Consider the following 19,559-nt stretch of genomic DNA (forward strand, 5'->3'; position numbering starts at 1 on the left):
GTGCTTTTCACATAGCACTTTTTTTAAAAAGGGTTATATACCATTCCATTCTGTATACCCACTGCCGTCAAGTTGATTGAGTCATAATGACCCTATAGGACAGAGTAGAACTGCCCCATAGGGTTTCTAAGGAGTAGCAGGTGGATTCAAACTGACGATCTTTTGGTTAGCAGCCAAGCTCTTAACCACTCCGCCACCAGGGTTCTTATTCCATATATGTACCTCTATTTAACCATTTCTCTTTGGCTTTGACCCATTTTTCAATATGGAGAATAACGATCTAATGAGCAGTCTCGGGCTTATAGCCCTCTTTCTCTTGGGTGTTACTCATGGTTAAATTCTTAGAAGCAGGATTCAGGGCCAAAAGTTACCTTTAAAATATTTATCATTTTAAGCACTACCCACTTCCCCTTCCAAAGTGTCGTACAAACCTGCATATCCATCAGTGGTAACTCAAGCGCTGTTTCCCCCACCTCCCCCACCGCAGTGTGAACTTTTTTCTTGGGTCAGTGATGACCAGCTCACCCCCTACCAGGGCTGCTGAGGCTCAGTGGGCACGCCCCTTCCCCTCAGAGCCTCTGTTCTCTCATTGTGAACCGGGGACAAGACAATTATGACAGGGGTGCCATCTGCTGAGCTGCCTCTGCCTGGTTTAATGACTGCTTCCTTAATCCTCTCAAATGACCGTTGTTGTTGCTGGATGCCAGAGAGTTGATTCCAATTCATAGCGAACCTACTCGACAGAGTAGAATTGCCCCGTAGGGTTTTCTAGGCTGTAATTTGTACAGGAGCAGATTACCAGGTCTTTCTCCCAAAGAGGGAGCCCTGGTGGCACAGTGGTTAACCATTCGACTGCTAACCAAAAGGTCGGCAGTTCAAATCCACCAGGCGCTCCTTGGAAATCCTATGGGGCAGTTCTACTCGGTCCTATCCTATAGAGTCGCTATGAGTTGGAATCAACTCGACAGCAATGGGTTTTCTCCTGCAGAGAGGCTAGTAGGGTTCAAAGTGCCGACCTTTCAGTTAGCAGCTGAGTGCTTAACCATTGTGCCACCACCAGGGCTCCTTCCCAAATGCCTGTTGTTAGGTGCCATCGAGTTGGTTCTGACTCATAGTGACCCTATAGGACAGAGCAGAGCTGCCCCACAGGGTTTCCAAGGAGCGGCTGGTGGATTTGAACTGCGGACCTTTTGGTTAACAGATGAGCTCTTAACCACTGCGCCACCAGACCTCCTTCCCAAATGCCTATAAAGTGGGAATCATTGTTCCCATTTCACAGGTGAGGGCACTGAGATGGTGACGGAGCTGGAATGGGAAGCCCAGTCGGCCTGGCTTCCAGAAGCTTCTCTCCCCAGAGTCCACCTTCAGAGGGTGCGCTGCCAAGCTGGCATGCTGTGTATCCTCCTGGCGTTTGGGGCTGTGGCTCTCAAAGAGCCGCTGAGCATCATGGTGATTCCCTTTGACGTCGCCTCACAGCTTGGAGGGCTGCGCTCCCAGGGAGGCCCTGTCAGTGAGAGAAATGTCAGCTACCTCCCATGAATTCTGGGGCATCACCCTCAGCCTCCCACGAAAGGGAAGGTTTAAAGAGCCCCGCGGTTCTGGGTCCTCCACACTCACGTGCGGCCAGAGGGACTCACACCCTTTCTGTTCATGACCATGGGCTCGGGTGGGCGTCCTTGCTCACTGAGAAGACAGGGCCTGAGGGTCACTCTCGCCTGCCCTCTGAGTCTGCTAGTGCTGCCGGAACAAAACACCACAGCTTGGTTTTTGCATCACAGCTGTTTACTTGTTGCTTTTAATGACTCACGGCGACCACATGTGTGCAGAGTAGAGCTGCCCCCCAGAGGGTTTTCTTGGCTGTAATCTTTATGGAAGCAGATTGCCAGGCCTTTCTTCCATGGTGCAACTAAGTGGGTTTGAACTGCCAACATTTAGAAAACCCAAACCAAAACTCATTGCCGTCAAGTCGATTGTGACTCACAGTCGAGCGCAAACCTTTTGCACCACCCAGGGACCTATCCAGGCACCGCCCAGGCGACCCACAGGGGTTGCCATGAATCGGAATAGACTCCATGGCAATGGGTTTAATGAGTCAGCTCTGAGAGCTGCCTCAACTCCTCAGTGGGTCTCCCATCTTTAGCACCGCTTTTCGGCAATTTCATTAGTCTGAATTTTCCTTGTGTTTATCTTGCTTGAGGTTCATTGGAATTTTTCTGTCTGTGGGTATGGGTTTCCTAGAGCTGCTATAATACCACAAACTGGGTGACTTATGAGAACAGAAATTTATTGCTCAGTTCTGGAAGCTGGGAGTTGGAATTCAGGGCGTCAGCCCAGCTGTGTCCTCTCCAGATGCTCTCGGGGAAGATCCTTTCTTGTCGCTCCTGGCTCCTGGTAGCCCCAGTCCGTCCTTGGTTTGTGAGTACATCTTCACACGTGTGTCTCTTCTTTTGTAGGATACCTCCGGGATGGGATTTGGGCCCACCCTGCTCCAGCATGACCTCATGTTAGCTGACAACGTTTCTCCAGCTTTACCTGCTCTTGTAGCCCAGGTCCTGAGAACCCATCTGCCTGGTCTCCCTGCTTCCACTTGCCCCTTTCTCCCTCCCGCTCTCTCTAAAGGTCCAGTTCCTGTTCCCCTGCAGTGGACACCTCTCAGAGGACAGGGAGTCCCCGCGCCCAGCCCAGCCCCTAGAGCTCCGAGTCCCCCAGGGGCCGCTCCAAGCAGGGCAGCGGGCTCCCTCTCCATACATTTCCCACGTGGCAGCCAGGGTCATCTTTGCATGAACGTTCATCAGAGCACGTACTCCATTGCTTACAGTCTGTAAACGGACGTCCATCTTGGTATCAAATCCTCAGTGCTCTGACCCTTTCTGACCTCATTGTACACTTCTCTCTTTTGCCGCCCCAGCCGCCCCCCAGCCTGGACCATCCTTCCTGGGGTTTTCTCAAGACGGCCTCTTTCTTGGCACTCAGGTCTCCCCTCATATGTCCTGTCCTCGGTGGACCACCCTGCTCCCTCCCCACGGCGCTGACTTATTTTTATGGAGGCTCTTCTGGTGGTGTTGTTAGGTCCCATTACGTCGGTGCTGAGTCAGAGCAACCCCATGTATCACAGAATGAAAAGTTGCCCAGTCCTTCATCATCCTCACAATTGTGGCTGTGTTTGGGCACATTTTGCAGCCACTGTGTCAATCCATCTTGTAGAGGGTCTTCCTCCTTTTTGCTGACCCTCTACTTTACCAAGCATGATGTCCTTCTCCAGGGACTGATCCCTCCTGATAACAGGTCCAAAGTATGTGAGATGAAGTCTTGCCATCCTTGCTTCCAAGGAGTGTTCTGGTTGTACCTCTTCTGATATTTCCTTGTTGGCTGTCTTCTCCTACTAACAAGTAAGTTCCAGAAGTCAGCGCCTGGTACGTAGTTGGCACATGAGAAATATTTTTATGGAAATGGCTTAAAACCATATGACTGCACAGCAATGGTCACCACAGCACTGTCCCCAACAGCCAAAAGGTGGCGACACCTTAAGTGTCCATCAACAGATGAATGGATAAACACAATGTGCTCCGTCCATACAAGAGAACATTACTCAGCCATACAGAGAGATGAGGTTCTGGTCCAGGCTACAACATGGATGAACCTGGAAAACACTATGCTGAGTGAAATCAGCCAGACACGAAAGGACAAATACTGTCTGATCCCGCCCATGTGAAATATCCAGAATAGGCAAATGCAGAGACAGAAAGCGGATCAGAGGTTACTGGGCTCGGGGGAGGGGAGATGGGGAGTTCTTGTTTGATGGGTACGGAGTTTCTGTTTGGGGTGATAAAAAAGACCTAGAAATAGATCGTAGTGACAGTTACACAACATTGTGAATGTACTTAATGCTACTGAATGGTACACTCAAAAATGATTAAACTGGTAAATTTTGTTATGTGTATTTTACCACAGTAAGACAAATAAAAGAAAAAAAAAAAAGACAGGCTCCTTGTTACCTACAGGATGAAGGTTCTGCTTCTCAGTCCCCCTCAGCTCTGCTGCTGCCCTGGCTGGAACTCCACACTGCAGGGTTCACCCTGGACAGCAGGGTCCAGGGCACGGCTGCCCTGTCCCGCCCAGGCTGGCTGGGGCTTCCCCGACCCTTGCTCCCCCTTTCTTGGCTTGGAGTGTCCTCTCTGCCTGGCTCATTTGCCTGTTGCTAGCCTCCGCTTAGGAACAACATCCCTCTGGAAGCCTTTCCTGACCCCCTTGCCTTCCTGCAGATATTCTCATAATACATCTAATTCTCTCTTCACAGCTGTCCCTTCCACAATGTGCTGAGGTGCCTGAGGAAGGGTTATCCTTCTCAAAACAAACAAAAAAATTATTGAACAAATGAATCAAATGCAATACATTGAACAGCACTACAAGATACCAGCCACCAACTGAATTAGAAACTGAGGACTCACCTTCCTTTGACTGGCCAGTGACACACGCATGTTCATTAGGTTATTTAGTGAATGAATGAATAACTGAATGAACGAATGAATAGCCAGTAAGTTGCAGTTGCCTGAGACTCTGCATTCAGAGACTTTACCTGGGCTCCGAAGCTGCTAGACTGATAATTTAGGAAGAGTCTTCAGTTACCTAAAGACTTCGTATTCCACTGCTCATTACTGCCATGTCCTTTGCCAATGGAACATGCTAGATGCCTGTGGCACAGTGAGTGCATTCCCCACAATCAGACTAAGTTGAAGGAAGAAAAATACAGCTAGGTATGTTGCCATGAGTCAGGGGCCAGCAGGACGACAGCAAACAACAACGTATTTTCCATATTGTTAGCTATTGAAAGGAAATTGTTTCCTCCCAGAGTTATTACTCTGGTTGTTGATAGACACTGGTATATCAGAACTGGCTTCTGTCTTAGTCATCTGGTGCTGCTATAACAGAAACACCACAAGTGGATGGCTTTAACAGAGAAATTTATTCTCTCACAGTCCAGTAGGCTACAAGTCCAAATTCAGGGCACCAGCTCCAGGAGAAGGGTTTCTCTGTCAGCTCTGGAGGAAGGTCCTTGTGATGCATCAGTCTTCCCTTGGTCTGGGAGCATCTCAGGGCAGGAATCTCAGGTCCAAAGAACACGCTCTGCTCCCGGTACTGCTTTCTTGGTGGTATGAGGTTCCTATGTGTCTCTGCTCATTTCTGTCTTTTATATCTCAAAAGAGATTGGCTTAAGACACTAATCCTGTAGACCTCATCAGCATAACTGCCGTTAATCCATTTTATTACATCATAGTGATAGATTTTACAACACATAAGGAAATCACATTAGATTTCAAAATGGTATACAATCACACAATACTGGGAATCATGACCCAGCCAAGTTGACATGTTTTGGGGGGACACAATTCAATCCATGACACCTTCCTACTGCTGTCTGCATGGGGTCGGGCAGTTGAAAGGGCTGAGGCAGAGAGGTCTGCAGACAAGCCATATAGACTGTGGGACACCCGCTCTGCCCCTTACTTGCTACAGGTCTTCTGGTGAGGACAGTCCTCCCACCGGGTCTCTGATGTATCAGGCAGGGGGGCTACACCCACGGTGCTGGCTGTGCAGTGCCCAGCTTCCCACGCCCCTGCTGTCCAGGGTGAAGCCTTACTCATTGGTCCATTTTAGTGGCAGGCCTTTTATTCCCGTTTCCTAGTGAAGCCTCTCCCCACAGGCCCACTGGATGCTGATAACAGTGACAAGAAAGCTCGATTCATTGAATAGTGACACTTCTATGCATGTTATTATTCTTTGCCTTCAGTTCACCATCAGCCACAGGCTGCAGCAGTGGGTCAATCTAGACTTTGTGGAGTCTGCGGCACAGCACACAGGAGCCCGTGGTTGGGCCTGCAAGAGGCCTCTCACCTGTGTTGGTTCTTCTGTTCAGCAGGTGGACTCTGGTCACTAACCGTCAGGCAGTGCGCCCACTCTGGGGGTGACTTCCTGTCCAGGAGCCCATTTCCAATAAGCATCTAACTCCCATGAATAAGAAGTATGTGGAGAACAGGCTCCAAGGGGCTCTGTTCATCTACCTGGGGTAGGAGCGGAAGCTCCAGCTCACAACGAGCCAAAGCTTGTGGGCTCTGAGCAACTGGAGAAAACCCTGCAGAAGGGGTTCAGCAGGAGACTCAGCACGGGCACCAAGTCACCTGCACGGTCGTGGCTAGGAGGTGCCCGGGGCCCAAGTCACCTGGGCGGTCACGGCTAGGAGGTGCCCGGGGCCCAAGTCACCTGGGCGGTCATGGCTAGGAGGTGCCCGGGGCCCAAGTCACTGGAGCGGTCACGGCTACGAGGTGCCCGGGGCCCAAGTCACCTGGGTGGTCACGGCTAGGAGGTAACTGGGCCCAAGGGACCTGTGTGGTTGGGGCTAGGAGGTGCCCAGGGCCCAAGTCACCAGAGCTGTCGTGGTTAGGAGGTAACTGGGCCCAAGGGATCTGTGTGGTCGGGGTTAGGAGGTGCCTGGGGACCATGTCACCTGGGCGTTTGGGGGTAGGAGGTGCCTGGGGCCCAAGTCACCGGAGTGGTCGTGGTTAGGAGGTGCCCTTAAATTTGCAATTACTTTGAGGCAGATTTCTACAAGATGCATTTTTGAGCCAGAAATGAAGACTCTGATGAGGTTACCACACCTGAGAGAGAAGTTTCTGACTTCTCAACCTTACATTCAGGTGCTAGGATCTGCCGTAACTTGTCCCTTGTCCCTTTAATCCATATGCTGACTGTGTGTGTGTGTGAGAGGCAGACACCTCTGGGACTGGGTCACAGACCCATTTGAAGAAAGTGATTTCCTTTAGACAACGGTATATATTTGATTCCAGGGAGTTCTCGAGCCCTGGAGCCCAGCCTGGCCCCCAGGGTGAGCACCTGGCTTCCCCACTGCTGCTCTGCAGTCCCTACCGGTGGTGCTGGACCGACAGGGAAGGCAGGCACCTGCTGCTTTTAACAGCCCTGCGGAAGATGGGTCAGAGACACTTGCGATGGACTAGGAACTGGTCTGTTATGCATCATCCTATAAAAACAATCATACAGCCTCCCTCAGTTACATTTATTTAACTGTACATTTCTAAAAGCCCCAGAGATGTAAACGAGGCTAACTTTACACACAACTGGATATAATCAGAAAAAAGTAGGAATAAAAAAAAAATTACTGAGTGTTCTGACGCCGCCCCCCCCCAACGTTCTAGGGAAGTTAATTTACAAAACGCTTCTGTAAAAAGCAGAAAGACGTGAGAGACAGCATGCCAGGGTGGGTGGGTGCGGGGAACATTTAGCTACGAATTAGTTTGGGCAAGTTTCTTCACTTCTATGAACTATTTCCTTAGCTAAAAAAGAAAGAGTTAAATTAAGCCCAGAAACCAAAACCAAACCAGTTGCCGTGGAATTGACTGATTCATAGCGACTTGATGTGTGGCACAGCAGAACTGCGCTCCATAGGGTTTTCACAGCTGTGACCTTTCAGAAGCAGATCACCAGGCCTTTCTTCCTACGTGCCTCCGTGTGGGTCCAAACCGTCAACCTTTTGGCTAGTAGTTGAGTTGCTTAACCGTTTGTGCCACCTAGGGACTCGTAAATTAAGTTTAGTGGTTTTCAAATTTTTTGATAGTAGAATCTCATTTTTTTATTAAATGAAATCTTATACAAAGCCAAATCTATAAAAGATGACTTTTTATTAATAGACTTATTTTATGGGTTCACATTAGTAACATTTACTATAAAGTTAATTAACGAGAACAGAAGCTAATGTGTTGATGGTCTCTGTTATGGATTGAATTGTGTCCCTCAAAAATGTGTGTCAACTCAACTAAGCCATGATTCCCAGTATTGTGACTGTCCACCATTTTGTCATTTGATGTGATTTTCCTATGTGTTGTAAATCCTGCCTCTATGATGTTAATGAGGCAGGACTCAATCTACAAGATTAGGTTGTGTTTCAAGACAATCTGTTTTGAGATATAAAAGAGAGAAGTGAACAGAGAGACAGTGGGACCTCCTACCACCAAGAAAGTAGTGTCAGGAGCAGAGCATGTCCTTTGGACCTGGGATCCCTGCACTGAGAAGCTCCTAGACCAGGGGAAGATTGATGACAAGCACCTTCCTCCGGAGCCAACAGAGAGAGAGAAAGCCTTCCCCTGGGGCTGACACCCTGAATTTGGACTTCTAGCCTACTAGACTCTGAGAGAAAAAAACTTCAGTTTGTTGAAGCCATCCACTTGTGGTATTTCTGTTACAGCAGCACTAGATAACAAAGACATTCTCCAAAGTGTTAAAATTTGCTGTAACATGTTAGCAAAAAATTACTGAATTTAAAATTATAAAAACAATAACTCCTGAAGTCTGTTGGAAAGTCACTGGGATGGATGACTTCTGAGGTTCTTCTAGAATTAAAGTGTGATGTCAAAGAGCCCTCACCTGCATCCAGGTGGTTCCTCGACCCTGTCTGGGGGTTTCTGCAGAGCAACATGACGGTGAGAGGCTTGGACTCAGGTCCCTGTCATGTGCTCAGGTGTCCCTTGACCTTGTAGGTTGTATCCAGTGTTAACACAGTGGGGAAAGCAGACTTCAGGCCCTTGCCTCACAATCATGCTCCTCTGTTCACCGTCAGCCTAGGGTGTCTCTACAGCCCAGCACAGCGCTGCAGAACCTGCATTTGGACTCCACCTCGTGTGCATGTCGTCTGTCCACTGTCTGTCTAGGGGTCTCTACAGCCTAGTACAGCACCAAGAAGCCCCAACTTGGGCCCTCCCCGTGTTCATGGTTGATGCCATCCAACCAGGGGGCATCCTTAGGGGGAGACAGTGGGGAAGGGCTTGGACTTGGGGGCCAACTGCTTGGGTTGAAACCCGACCCCCCAGTACTTGTGTGAGCCTGGGCAAGTGAAAGAACCTTGTGTGCCTTGTTGCTCGTTTGTGAGAGAAGATAAGGGTGGCAAGCACCTGGTGGGCTGTGAGAACAGAAGAAGTTGATGACATGGGCAAGACACTCTTGGTGGCACGGGACACAATGATCGTCACCACTGTGACAGTGTCACACTGAAAAAGCCCATCATTCTTGCTAGTATGAAACAAGCACCATGAAGCTGGACCTACATCGCAGTGGCCACTATTCAGTTAAGTTCTCCCCAGAAAGCTTCTGCTGTAGGAAGCTACTGATCATCCCAGCTTCCTGCAATTTCTAGATGAGAACAAAGTGGGGGCATCTGATCCAAGTGTAGCACTTTGGAGAGTGGAACCAGACTTGAGGACAGGCTTCCCTGGGGACTTGCTCCGGGGCAGACGGGCATGTATGCGGTCCTTTAAAATACCCCACAGTTATCAGACTCCCATGCACCCTCTACACCACCCCTGACTCTGATAAACGGCTTCTCTTGTGCCTTTGTAACTAAGAAGGGAGTCAAAGAGACCACGTGACAGATACGAAGCCTGAGAACCAGGGTCCCAGCCTGCCTCCCTTTCCCAAGCCACCCCAAAGAGCTAACCCGATCAGGTACCTGCTGGAATGTTGGTCAAATCCAACCAAGGAGGTGAGCTCTGTCACGACGACGTGTGGGAATCACTTGACTCTGGTCCTATTTTCATCTGCCTTTTACTGCCAGTGTCACTGAGGAGAACAATCTCTCCACCAGAGAGAGGGTGGATTAACTAGGGCCCCCGATCCATATTCTCAGTGATTCGACTCTCCTTTCAAGGCTTTCATTTCTCCTCATGGATTTTTTTTAAACGTCATAACTAGTGCTCAAACAATTCCATTTCTATTAATTGCATTCTGATTCACACATGCCTATCCCCAAAGCAAGAGGCGGTCTACAAAAAGTACTTCTACTTTCCTATTAAATAAGTAGAAAGTCAGTTTGGGGGCACTGTGGGGAGCTCTGGCTGCTGGCTCCAAGGACCGCGGGCACCCAAGCACAGGGGAATAGGGGGCTCCTTCCCCTCTCCTCCTCCGGCGGCGTCCCCGAGGGCGCCGGCCCTTCCCCTAACCGTAACCTGATCAGTGGTCAGAACCAGCCTGCCCAATGTCAGGCCTGAATTTAGCTTCATGATGAGTAATAAAATTCACAGGTTCTTTATTTAGTCCATATAATACACCATTTTTAGAATTTTTAAAATTAGATAAAAGAGCATATTAAATGGCAAGTGTATGAAGTTTCTCTTCATAAACAATGTCAAAACAAAAATTTCTGAATTACAAAATGTTAAAAAATATGTAGGTACTTAACATTTCACTACAGCATAAAGTTACAGGTATTTTCTAAAGAAAAATAACTGTGCCACTTACCTATGTTTGCTGTTTCTATGACCTTTTTTTTTATTCTGTACATAGGACATTTTGTACAAAATATGAAGTCTACATTTTTATTATTACCATAAAACAAAGATACAATGTATGTACAATATTAAAAGGAAGCCATACTGAAGCCACACTAAAAAGACACTCGGAACAGTGACATTTCTGACGTACAGATACATTTGGAAAATGTGAAGATGCCAAATGCAGAACTTCATGAAGAAAAACAGTCACCAAATGTACTAGTTTATTTTCAAAGTCATACTTCTGAAATCAGTTTGGTATACGGTAAGCAGTGTATCTATATAATGACATAGAAGTTGGACAATTAGCACAGGGAATCCGAGCACTAACCAGGGACACTTTAATAGGCCAAAATATTAATACTCTCGTCAAAGGACATTAGTTTCTCTCAAAACTTTTATGTCTTTCTTTCTTTATTTTGGTGAATGTTTATCTTCAGTAAAGGGCAGAAATAAAACCTAGACAAAGAGATGATCTTATACGTTGAGCTTTACACAATCAACCAAACATTGTTATTTTGCTTTTTCCCTAGGGCAAAAACGGATCTTTTTCCCCCCCAGAAACCTCTCTCACAAACATACTGAACATCCAAAATCAAGGGTATCTGAGAATCTATCAGCTAAAGACAGAAGCTCAAACAATGGTATATCAAAATACGTAAGACGCTGCTTTATACAATAAAAAGCACCCTTTTTCCCTCAAAAGGAGAAGGCATCTAAACTTTTTTTTTTTAAAATTATAGACCTCGTAATGGTAAAATGGATAGGTACTTGTCAAGTTTCTCAGGAAATGCTTCTTTTCATCAAGTGGACCTCCCCACTTCAGGCTGGGGCAATCTTCCGATTTAGTACTCGCTCTTACTCTTAGCACAGTAAACCCCCTCCCCCCAAATGATTTTCCTCCAAGACACAAGGAAATAAACGATGTCAGTCGACTCAAACGAAACCAAAGGGTAGCAGGTGCTACAGCCGCACAGGACCCACGTCTGCATCTCACGATGTTTTAATGGACACAGGAGGCCTCGACTAGAGACGGATCTTAGAAAAAGCCACGTTACCTTTTATACACCCAGACATCTAACACTAAGTTATATAATCTTATGCCAGAGACAGAAGAAACTAGAATCACTTGTTTAGAATAGCAGTACACGTCTCAAATAGCTTTCAAGCAGGATAAAGTCAAAATACTGGCCACCCTGAGAAATAAGAACAGACAAAGCGCTACGTGTAATGATTTTTCTCCTCGTGCTATCCCATCTAAAACAAAAAGCTCAGCACATGCAGGAAGTCTGAGAGCTACATAGCAGCATTTGAAGATCGGTGAAAACTTAGATATTGGATTTTACTTATGAGGTGTTTATAATGTGTGTGCTCTTTCCACAGAAAAAGACTCAAAGTTGTCCTCACTGTTGCCTCCTCTAAGCTCTGAGAATCATGCCAAATCAATTACCGACCTGGCGGCAACGCCGGTGTACGCCATGCTGTCTTTGTTCCGTTACGTCAAAAGGCAGTTGCAGTTTGCGTTAGGCCAAGAGCTGGTTAACTCAAAATGATCTCACCCTAACGTTCCCTAACGTTCTTCAAATTATGGCGTCCTTAGAGACTAATTTTATTAATTCAAGAGCCTTGTTAAAGGGCAACAACGTCTTGAGTAAGGAAAAAAAAATTATGCAAATGAAAATATGAACACATAACTGTAAAATTCCAATTCCAGCCAAGGGAGACAGAGAAAGCTCTTTTTGAAGTAAGTTTCTTCTACCAGCAGCTCACTCCTGGAATCCTGGCGTTGTACTACAGACTCGGAAGTATGGCTTTAGACGTATGTAAAAGAAGTCGGACATGGAGTACATGCCGTTAATAAAAGTAAAGAAATACCCTAGGAAGTAACAGCGGCTGGGGATTGTCACGTCACTTCTTCCAGGAAGTCGTGTTAGAACCCGGAAGCAGAGAACCACCTCAACGAGCTAAAAAAACAAAAAAACAAACACAACTGCTGGCTGCATAACAATTATGTGGAAACAACCTCAAGGTTGAAAAAGTCTTAAAAAACAGGTAATACTTGGTAAAGTGTTCCTTTGATTTGAAAACCATGGGGTGCATCCTAGAGCCGCCTGTGTTCAAGGGTACAGATTCGTTCTGGTAGAAGGAGGTGCGGACCCGGGTGCCTGTCTAGCTCTGACTGCGTGGGATGTCCCCACTCTGCGACTCTGCACGGCGCGCCTGAGCACCACCGTTTGAACTGCTCTCAGCGGATGCGGAGGTGCGTTATTGCCTACGGAACGGGAGAGAAAGCGCGGACTTTGAGTGTAACTGATTTGTATGGCACAAGGAGTATGCATTTTCTACAGAACCCAGAGAAGACCGGCACCCACCCCCCCAACCCCGAGTGCGGCTAGTGCCCGCCCTGGGACAGCAGCTCGTCGGCTCTGCAGTGGGCATCCAAGGCTCTCTTGGTGTAGGGGTCGTGAGGCAGCTCCGACTTGCGGCGCACCAGAGCACGGTCCTTCTTCGGGTCTTTCTGTGCCTGAAACCAAAAATGCAACGGGGTTGGCTAGAAACTGAGCTATCTGAAGAGCTCGCTCGCTTATTGCCAAATGATTTGCCAGACAGTTGTGAGTCAAGTGGGGACCACGCAAATCCCAGGCCTCAATGGTCACAGGGAAAGAGCATGAGATTCCGTAAATGAAATGGAAGACTAAGGAATTAACCAGACGTATCTCGTTTAAAGATCATCGAATGACTCGTGTGTGAAGGACTGCGCGTAAAATATGGGCATTTTTTTCTTTCAAAACGGGTAGCTTTTGTACAGAATATTCAGCACCTCCATTCTGTAGAATCTACCAGTAAACAGGAGGTTATTTCTGCCTCTTTCATATCACCGCGCCTCTTTACGGCCCTGTCTATTACAGAAGCATTTCAGAAACGCTGAATTTCCTCTGGAGGTAAACAGGATAGATGGAAAACCACACTTAAACTGGATTTAAAACCAATAAAAGATCCAAAAGTTTTATCAAGTTTGAAAAAGGATACTTACAATAAGAGACTTTAAATAGGTCACGTAAGGAAAACACCTTCAGCACTAAGACAGACTGTATTTAATGACTTACATAAAAACTCCAAATATTAGGGGTAAGAAATAAAAGGCTCCCTTCTCCACGTCATTCTCTTCCAGAAGTTTAGGGAATTCTGGTTTTACTCAAAACAAAACTAAATGAATCCCATTTTCACAAGACGATTTAGATGACTGTGTCTGCAAACAAAGGAGCACCTGATCTGGGGCATTTACGTATTAAGAGCATTCATTTCCATGACTAACAGTTAAAACAAATTATTGTTATAATAAAAAAACCAAAACAAAACACCCAGGTGCCCTGGAGTTGGCTCTGATTCATGGTGACCCCGTCTTGTGCGCCACAGCAGAACTGGGCCCCACAGGGTTTTCAAAGGCTGATGTTTGGAAAGTAGACTGCCAGGCCTTCCTTCCTGGGTGCCTCTGTGTGGACTCAAACCTCTAACCTTTTGGTTAGCAGCCGAGCGCTTAACCACTTGCGTCACCCAGGGACTCCAGTTACAATATAAGGTTATATTATTCAGGGCCATCATGTTAATACCAGTACTTTGTCAACAAAATGAACAAACCGTCACAGCTTCTCGTAGTTCCAGACCTCTAACCTCAATACGGTATGTAAAGTACATTTTTCTTTGTTTTCATAAAAAGTTCAAGCAACTGGCGAAGTCCTACATGAAAAGTTCACATTTTTGGCAGGGCTAAATATTTCTTAGCAAGGTTCTTTGCAGACTTAGCTGCAATAATGCCAAGGCTTAAAAAGAATTTTGCCGTGACACCGTTTTAGGATTATTTTTGGCAATGTTACTTGGATGTTAATATTTATTTGTGGCAAAGGTGGGAGTTCTGATTGTTGTCCCCGGGAGGCCAGTAAGAGATGGCTCCGGCAGAGCTGCCCACACAGGAGAGTGAGGTCAGCAGTCCCCACGGGTGGCCTGTCCATAGTCACAGAGCTTGTCAGAGCGCCTTGGTTTGTAAAGCACGTTTGCTTTGACCCACAGGAACTCAGAGGTGAAATTCTACCCTGGGTTTTTATATCCATTCTATATTCATCTGTAAAGCAAAACAAAACCAAGACCTGTATATACTTGAAATATTTAATTTCTGCTGAAACGGGCATTTCAAGGAGAAGAAAACATCATTTTAATAGAAAAAGGCAACAGTCAAAACCTTGGTGCTGGAACCCATCAGTGCAAATTTAGGAAGGAAACATGGCCCGGAGCTTCTGCAGCCAGAGGTCGTGATAAGACACCGAGCCGTGGAGGCGTTCTGAGTCCGCGTGGAAGCAGAGAGGGATTTCATACACGTGAGGGAAACAACCCGAAACCCTGGAGCCAGGGACAAGGAGACCTCATGCAGACGATCACCCGAATGAGCAACACAGGTGGGCGAGGACGGGATGGCAGACACGCGGGAGGGTGGAAGACAGAAAGAGGACAAAGCACGACTTGCGGACCCCTCCGAGGAGGAGAAAACCAGCTGGACCAAAGGGCTCCGTCTGCAGCACATGGGCAGAGGTCAAGGGATGAATGTCAACAATTGTGCAGCTTTTCTCTCCCTTCTAAAGGAGCCAATTCGAACTTTACCACTTAATTTAGGACAGAACTGATGACAATTTCTTAATTTGGAACGGACCAATTTTTAATTGTCTTTACCATCACAAGCTGGCATGACATGGGAGAAAGGGAAAATACTTCATGTATGTGACATTACCGTGTCAATGCTTCTTCTGAAGAAAAAGCCTTAAATACACTCTACGTATTTAATAACAAATACCTTCACTTCCCACCTTTCGTCTTTCTACACCTTCCTTACTTGCATGGATGATACTGCTTGTCTCCCGACCAACTGTTAAAATGAGAATTGTAAACATTTTAAATGTCTCTGACAGAAATGGTCTTCCAATGAACTTCACTAGTTTGCTTTGGATGCTCTGTATAGGTTATACAAGTTTCTCAAAGAAAGTCCAAATAATGGTTCCATCTACTACTGGGTGACTGCCCAGTTGAATTTTTCCACAAACATGCAGCCCGCCAGGCTCCACCAGCACTGGGGTCTCAGCCAGCACCCCATTCCTCCTGCGGTACCATCACTTACCTCTCACACTTGCCCTGACCCCACGCTTAAGTCATTTTAAGGAAATTTGGAATTATTTTGGGAAAACAAAATTTGCTGAAAGTATAAAAATAAAAGGACATTGAAAGTATTCCAAATTATTAAACATAAAAACGGAAAAGCTTGGGATAATTTTTTCACTGTAACTTGGACCAATTTGGTTTTCAAATGTTTGCAAATTAAGAAGAGTCTATCACTTGAAATATTACCCCAAGGAGATGGCACTTCATAGATATCTTCATCTAGAGAGGCTGAGATTTGGGGAAAACAATTCTGTCGATTCTAGAAATCTATAAGTCTTGAAACGAGATAATTGAGTCCACAGCTTTGTTCTTTTTCAGGGCTGTTTTGGCTATTCTAGGTCCTTTGTCATTTCCACATGGATTTTAAAATCAGGTAGTCAATTTCTAAAAAAGAAAAAAGGCTACTGGGAATCTAACTGATACTGTGTTAAATGTGCTGATTAATGTTTGGAAAGAACCGACACCTTTACAGCATCGAGTCTTCCGACCAATAAACATGAAATGTGAAGGTAAGGGTGGACGAGAGCTTTTGCAAAAATGTCAGTTAGGTACAAAATTCAGCTATATAACCTAACTTCGGGAATCATGAGAACAAGCAAACAAACATGCTACCGGAGTTCCCCAAGAAATATCTCTCTGCACATCCGCTACTCAGAACAAAGCGAGCAGAAGTCTGCAGGGATCGGCTCCTTCCCACAACATATACACGGGAAGCCCACTGAGCAAGGGCTGTGTCCCTTCCTAAGGGCTGAGGATGATCAGCCTGGGGGGAGGTTTGCCTGCCATGGCGCATCGTACAAACACTAGAGCCGCTTTCAAAGGCAGCTCTCTCTACTCAAGGTGAGAATGCTATTTTGGTTTGTTCTCGATCTTGACCCAGTTCTTGGACTCCTGGAGTGGGACCTGAACTGTAAATGTATCTACAACTGACACATCCATTACACTCTGGGCATAGTTTATTCTTAGTTTTAATTCTGACCTGAGTCAAAGGATGTACCAAAAAGCAAAATTCTCCAACTCTAAGTATTTAATGTGTAAGAATTTGCTTATAAATCAACTTCCTTTTCAATCTGTGTGGCCTAAGTGACTTAGAAACTACCTGGCCGTTAGAGAACTACCAGCAGGCTCACTCAGGCTCATGCGTAAGGGGGACCGATTTGATTTCCTCCCGGTCAGTCGGTCGTCTGCAGGTAACTAGGCCTGCCCTTATATTTTGAATACCCTTTAGTTTGAGCAGTGAAATTAAAGTGGTCATAAAAAAGGGGACCTTAAATTCCTTTCAAAAAAAAAAAAAATTATCCGGAAGGAGGGAAATTAACACCCTCAATAAATAAAGATAAAACAATTTTCTGATTTTTGATTATATTCATCCATGGCTGCTAAAAATATTAATTGTGAAGAAAGTATGGCACTCAACTATAATAAGTTAAAACAAAAAAAAAGGAGTTATTTATGTTCACTAGGAGTATGTTGAGTTTTTCCACTGGATTTTCGTATTTGCAAACTCTGATGAGCTGAAAGCCACACCCATTTACCTATTGGTACCCCGAGGTGAGGCCAGGCTGCGCAGGCCCAGGCAGGTAAGTGAGGGTGCCCACAGGTGCCACTCTTCCTCTGGCCCCATGAGACGGGAGTCTAGACCAGTGGGGTCCAATCGAAACATGACAGCAGCCACATGTCTAATTCAAAATGCTCTAGTGGCTACACTAAAAAAGTAAAAACAGCTGAAATTAATTTTATAATATACAGTAAAACCTGGGAAAGCCAGAACCTTCCTTCAGAGAAGGAAGACTCAAATACTTTCCACTAAAACCGAGCAACAGGTTAGCCTGCACCCTGTAAGAGGCGGAAAACTTGTGAGACCTGGAAAAACAAAAGGCAGTCCCGTCGAGTTCTGGCTCTCAGAGGTTTCACTGTATTTTATTTAACACATTCTATCCAAAATGTTATCATTTCAACATATAATTGATAGTAAGAAATTAGGAATGAGGCATTTTTGCATTCCTTTGTTTGAGTCCTGGAACCTGGTGCATGCTCTGGCCTCGGAGCCGCATGGCAAGCGCTCAGTGGCCGCCTGTGGCTGCTGGCTGCTGTCTGGACGCACTCTTGCTAACATCTGAGCCTGTCTGGGCCGGTGGGAAATGCCATTTCCTTGAATTAAGAACAAACAGATGAAAGAAACCGTCTCTGCTTAATTGAGCTGCACATGACACCAGCTTTTATGGACCATCTGTACTCAGTGTCACTGCAACAACAGGGTAATTTTATATTTCAGGATGCTGGTGCTGCAAGTCTGCAGGGATTCTCAGGCTGGTCAAAGGGCACGGAAGTTTCAAAGGCGGAAAGGCTGCCACCCCTAACGCCACTCAGGATGACACGCTTCCATTGGTTCAGGACAGGGAAGCATGCTCCGAGGAGCGCTGCAGCCGAAGGCCCCTCAAGCCCACGTGGCCTCAGCGAACCCTGACCTCTCCTGAAGGCCTGAGCTGTATTGACTCTCCATTCAGTAGTCAGAGTCCCAGGAGGCTCTCTGTGGACCAGTGGTGATCTAAATACTTCCCCAATAATGGAAACGAAACCCTCAAGAGCTCGGGTACGATGGGAGGGGTCCTGAGAACGCCCTGGTCCCAGGACAGCAGCCCTGACAGATGCTGATGGGGAGGTCCTGGGGCCGAGGGGGCGTAGTGGTGACCACTATGAAGAGCCGAAGGGGCTGTCTCTGGGCCAGAGCAGAAGATGCACAGAGAACAAAGCGTGGCAAGCTATTATTACGGCAAAGCTTTTGATTTTGCTCAAGTTAACATTTAAAGAATAGGTAAGAGTTGGGATTATTACTGTTAAAGGAAAGGAAGAAACACATCTCAGGCACATACTTGACCTCAGAAATGGTTCCTAGCAATTTGATCACTGAGTAAGACCTACGGATCAAGTTTTCTATAAGGTTATCAAAACGGAATTTTAACTTTAGCTTAAACAGAAGGCAGTGACGCAGGTCACGTCACCTACTACAATAATACGCGTTTCTTAAGCAAAGCTACAAAGCGCAGGTCTCAACTCAGCTCTGTGCTTTACCTGGCGAGCATCTTGGCTCCCTGTCTTTCCCAGCATCTGTACATCTTCAAACAAAGGCCCGTCTGTGTCCATTGCCACCGGGATGTTCAGGGCGCTGGCTTGTCTATACCCTGCGTACTGGAATGCAAAGTCAGGCGTCACCGTCCGCCAGGCACTCAGGTTGAGCTCCAGGGCTCTCCTCTCGCCCGGCTGGGGACAAACCTTCCCACAGGTGCCCTCCCCAGCGCCCTCTGCTGACACCCACTCGCCTACAACCTCAGCACCGGATGCCCTGCAGTCTCGATGGCTAGGAGGCTGTGTGTTCTCTGCCATGCAGGCAGCCCTGGGTAGAGAGCCCAGCGGGCTTGGTCTTGCCTGGCCCACAAGGACCACTTCTACCTCTTGGTGTGACGTAGCGCCCCACCTCCCCCGGGGGCCTTCAGTGTTCGGTGGCTGGTCCGGCCTGCACCCCACCTTGTGTTTTTTGACGTTGACTCTACAACTGGGATCTTAAACGAGGGATACCTGGGTTTGCTCATGGGAATGTCTCACCACAGAAACCTGCTCCCCTAACCCCGCCTCTGTGGGCTCCTCCCCTTGGCTCCCAGGTCACCACCCCCGCTCTGGCAGCGGCTGTATGGTGGCGGGCCTGGCCCTTGCTCGCCCTCTGACCCCTCCTCTCGGCCTTTCCCTCATTGTGTTTCTTGCCCTCACTCACCGAGGCCGTGACTAGCGGTACCCTGTGACCCACACTCTCCGCGTCTTGGCTGTCTCCCAAGCCCAGTGCACGGGGACCAGCCCAGAGCGATCCCGTTCACCCTGCAGCCCTGTGCGGGCCTTGCTGGGGAAACGGGCACCCCCCCACCATGCCGCACTCTGGGCTCCAGAGCATGTGGGTGCTGCTCTGGGGTGAGCCAGGCCCGTGTGACCTGGCCTTGTGGACTGTTTCCTGAGTGTAAGACGGGGACACTG

At 47.2% G+C, this 19,559-nt stretch overlaps 1 protein-coding gene across 6 annotated transcripts in view; it reads right to left on the reverse strand.

The window, feature by feature from the left end:
* Positions 1-9,189: 9,189 nt before the first annotated feature.
* The window catches only part of PPP2R5C (protein phosphatase 2 regulatory subunit B'gamma), a 172,439-nt gene continuing 162,069 nt past the window's right edge, over positions 9,190-19,559 (reverse strand). For 2 of the 6 annotated variants that reach the window (XM_023731780.1, XM_023731784.1), the window contains 2 exons: positions 18,609-18,725; positions 9,190-12,855 (listed from right to left, as the gene is read on the reverse strand). In XM_023731780.1, the coding sequence (XP_023587548.1) occupies positions 12,724-12,855; positions 18,609-18,725 (249 nt within the window). In that variant the 3' untranslated portion in view covers positions 9,190-12,723. Of the gene's footprint in view, positions 12,856-14,946; positions 15,247-18,608; positions 18,726-19,559 lie in introns of those variants that run through there. The other 4 variants (XM_004376719.2, XM_023731781.1, XM_023731782.1 and 1 more) reach the window with 4 other exon arrangements.

Source organism: Trichechus manatus, unplaced genomic scaffold, assembly GCF_000243295.1.
Source record: "Trichechus manatus latirostris isolate Lorelei unplaced genomic scaffold, TriManLat1.0 scaffold00045, whole genome shotgun sequence".
Lineage (NCBI taxonomy): Eukaryota > Metazoa > Chordata > Mammalia > Sirenia > Trichechidae > Trichechus > Trichechus manatus.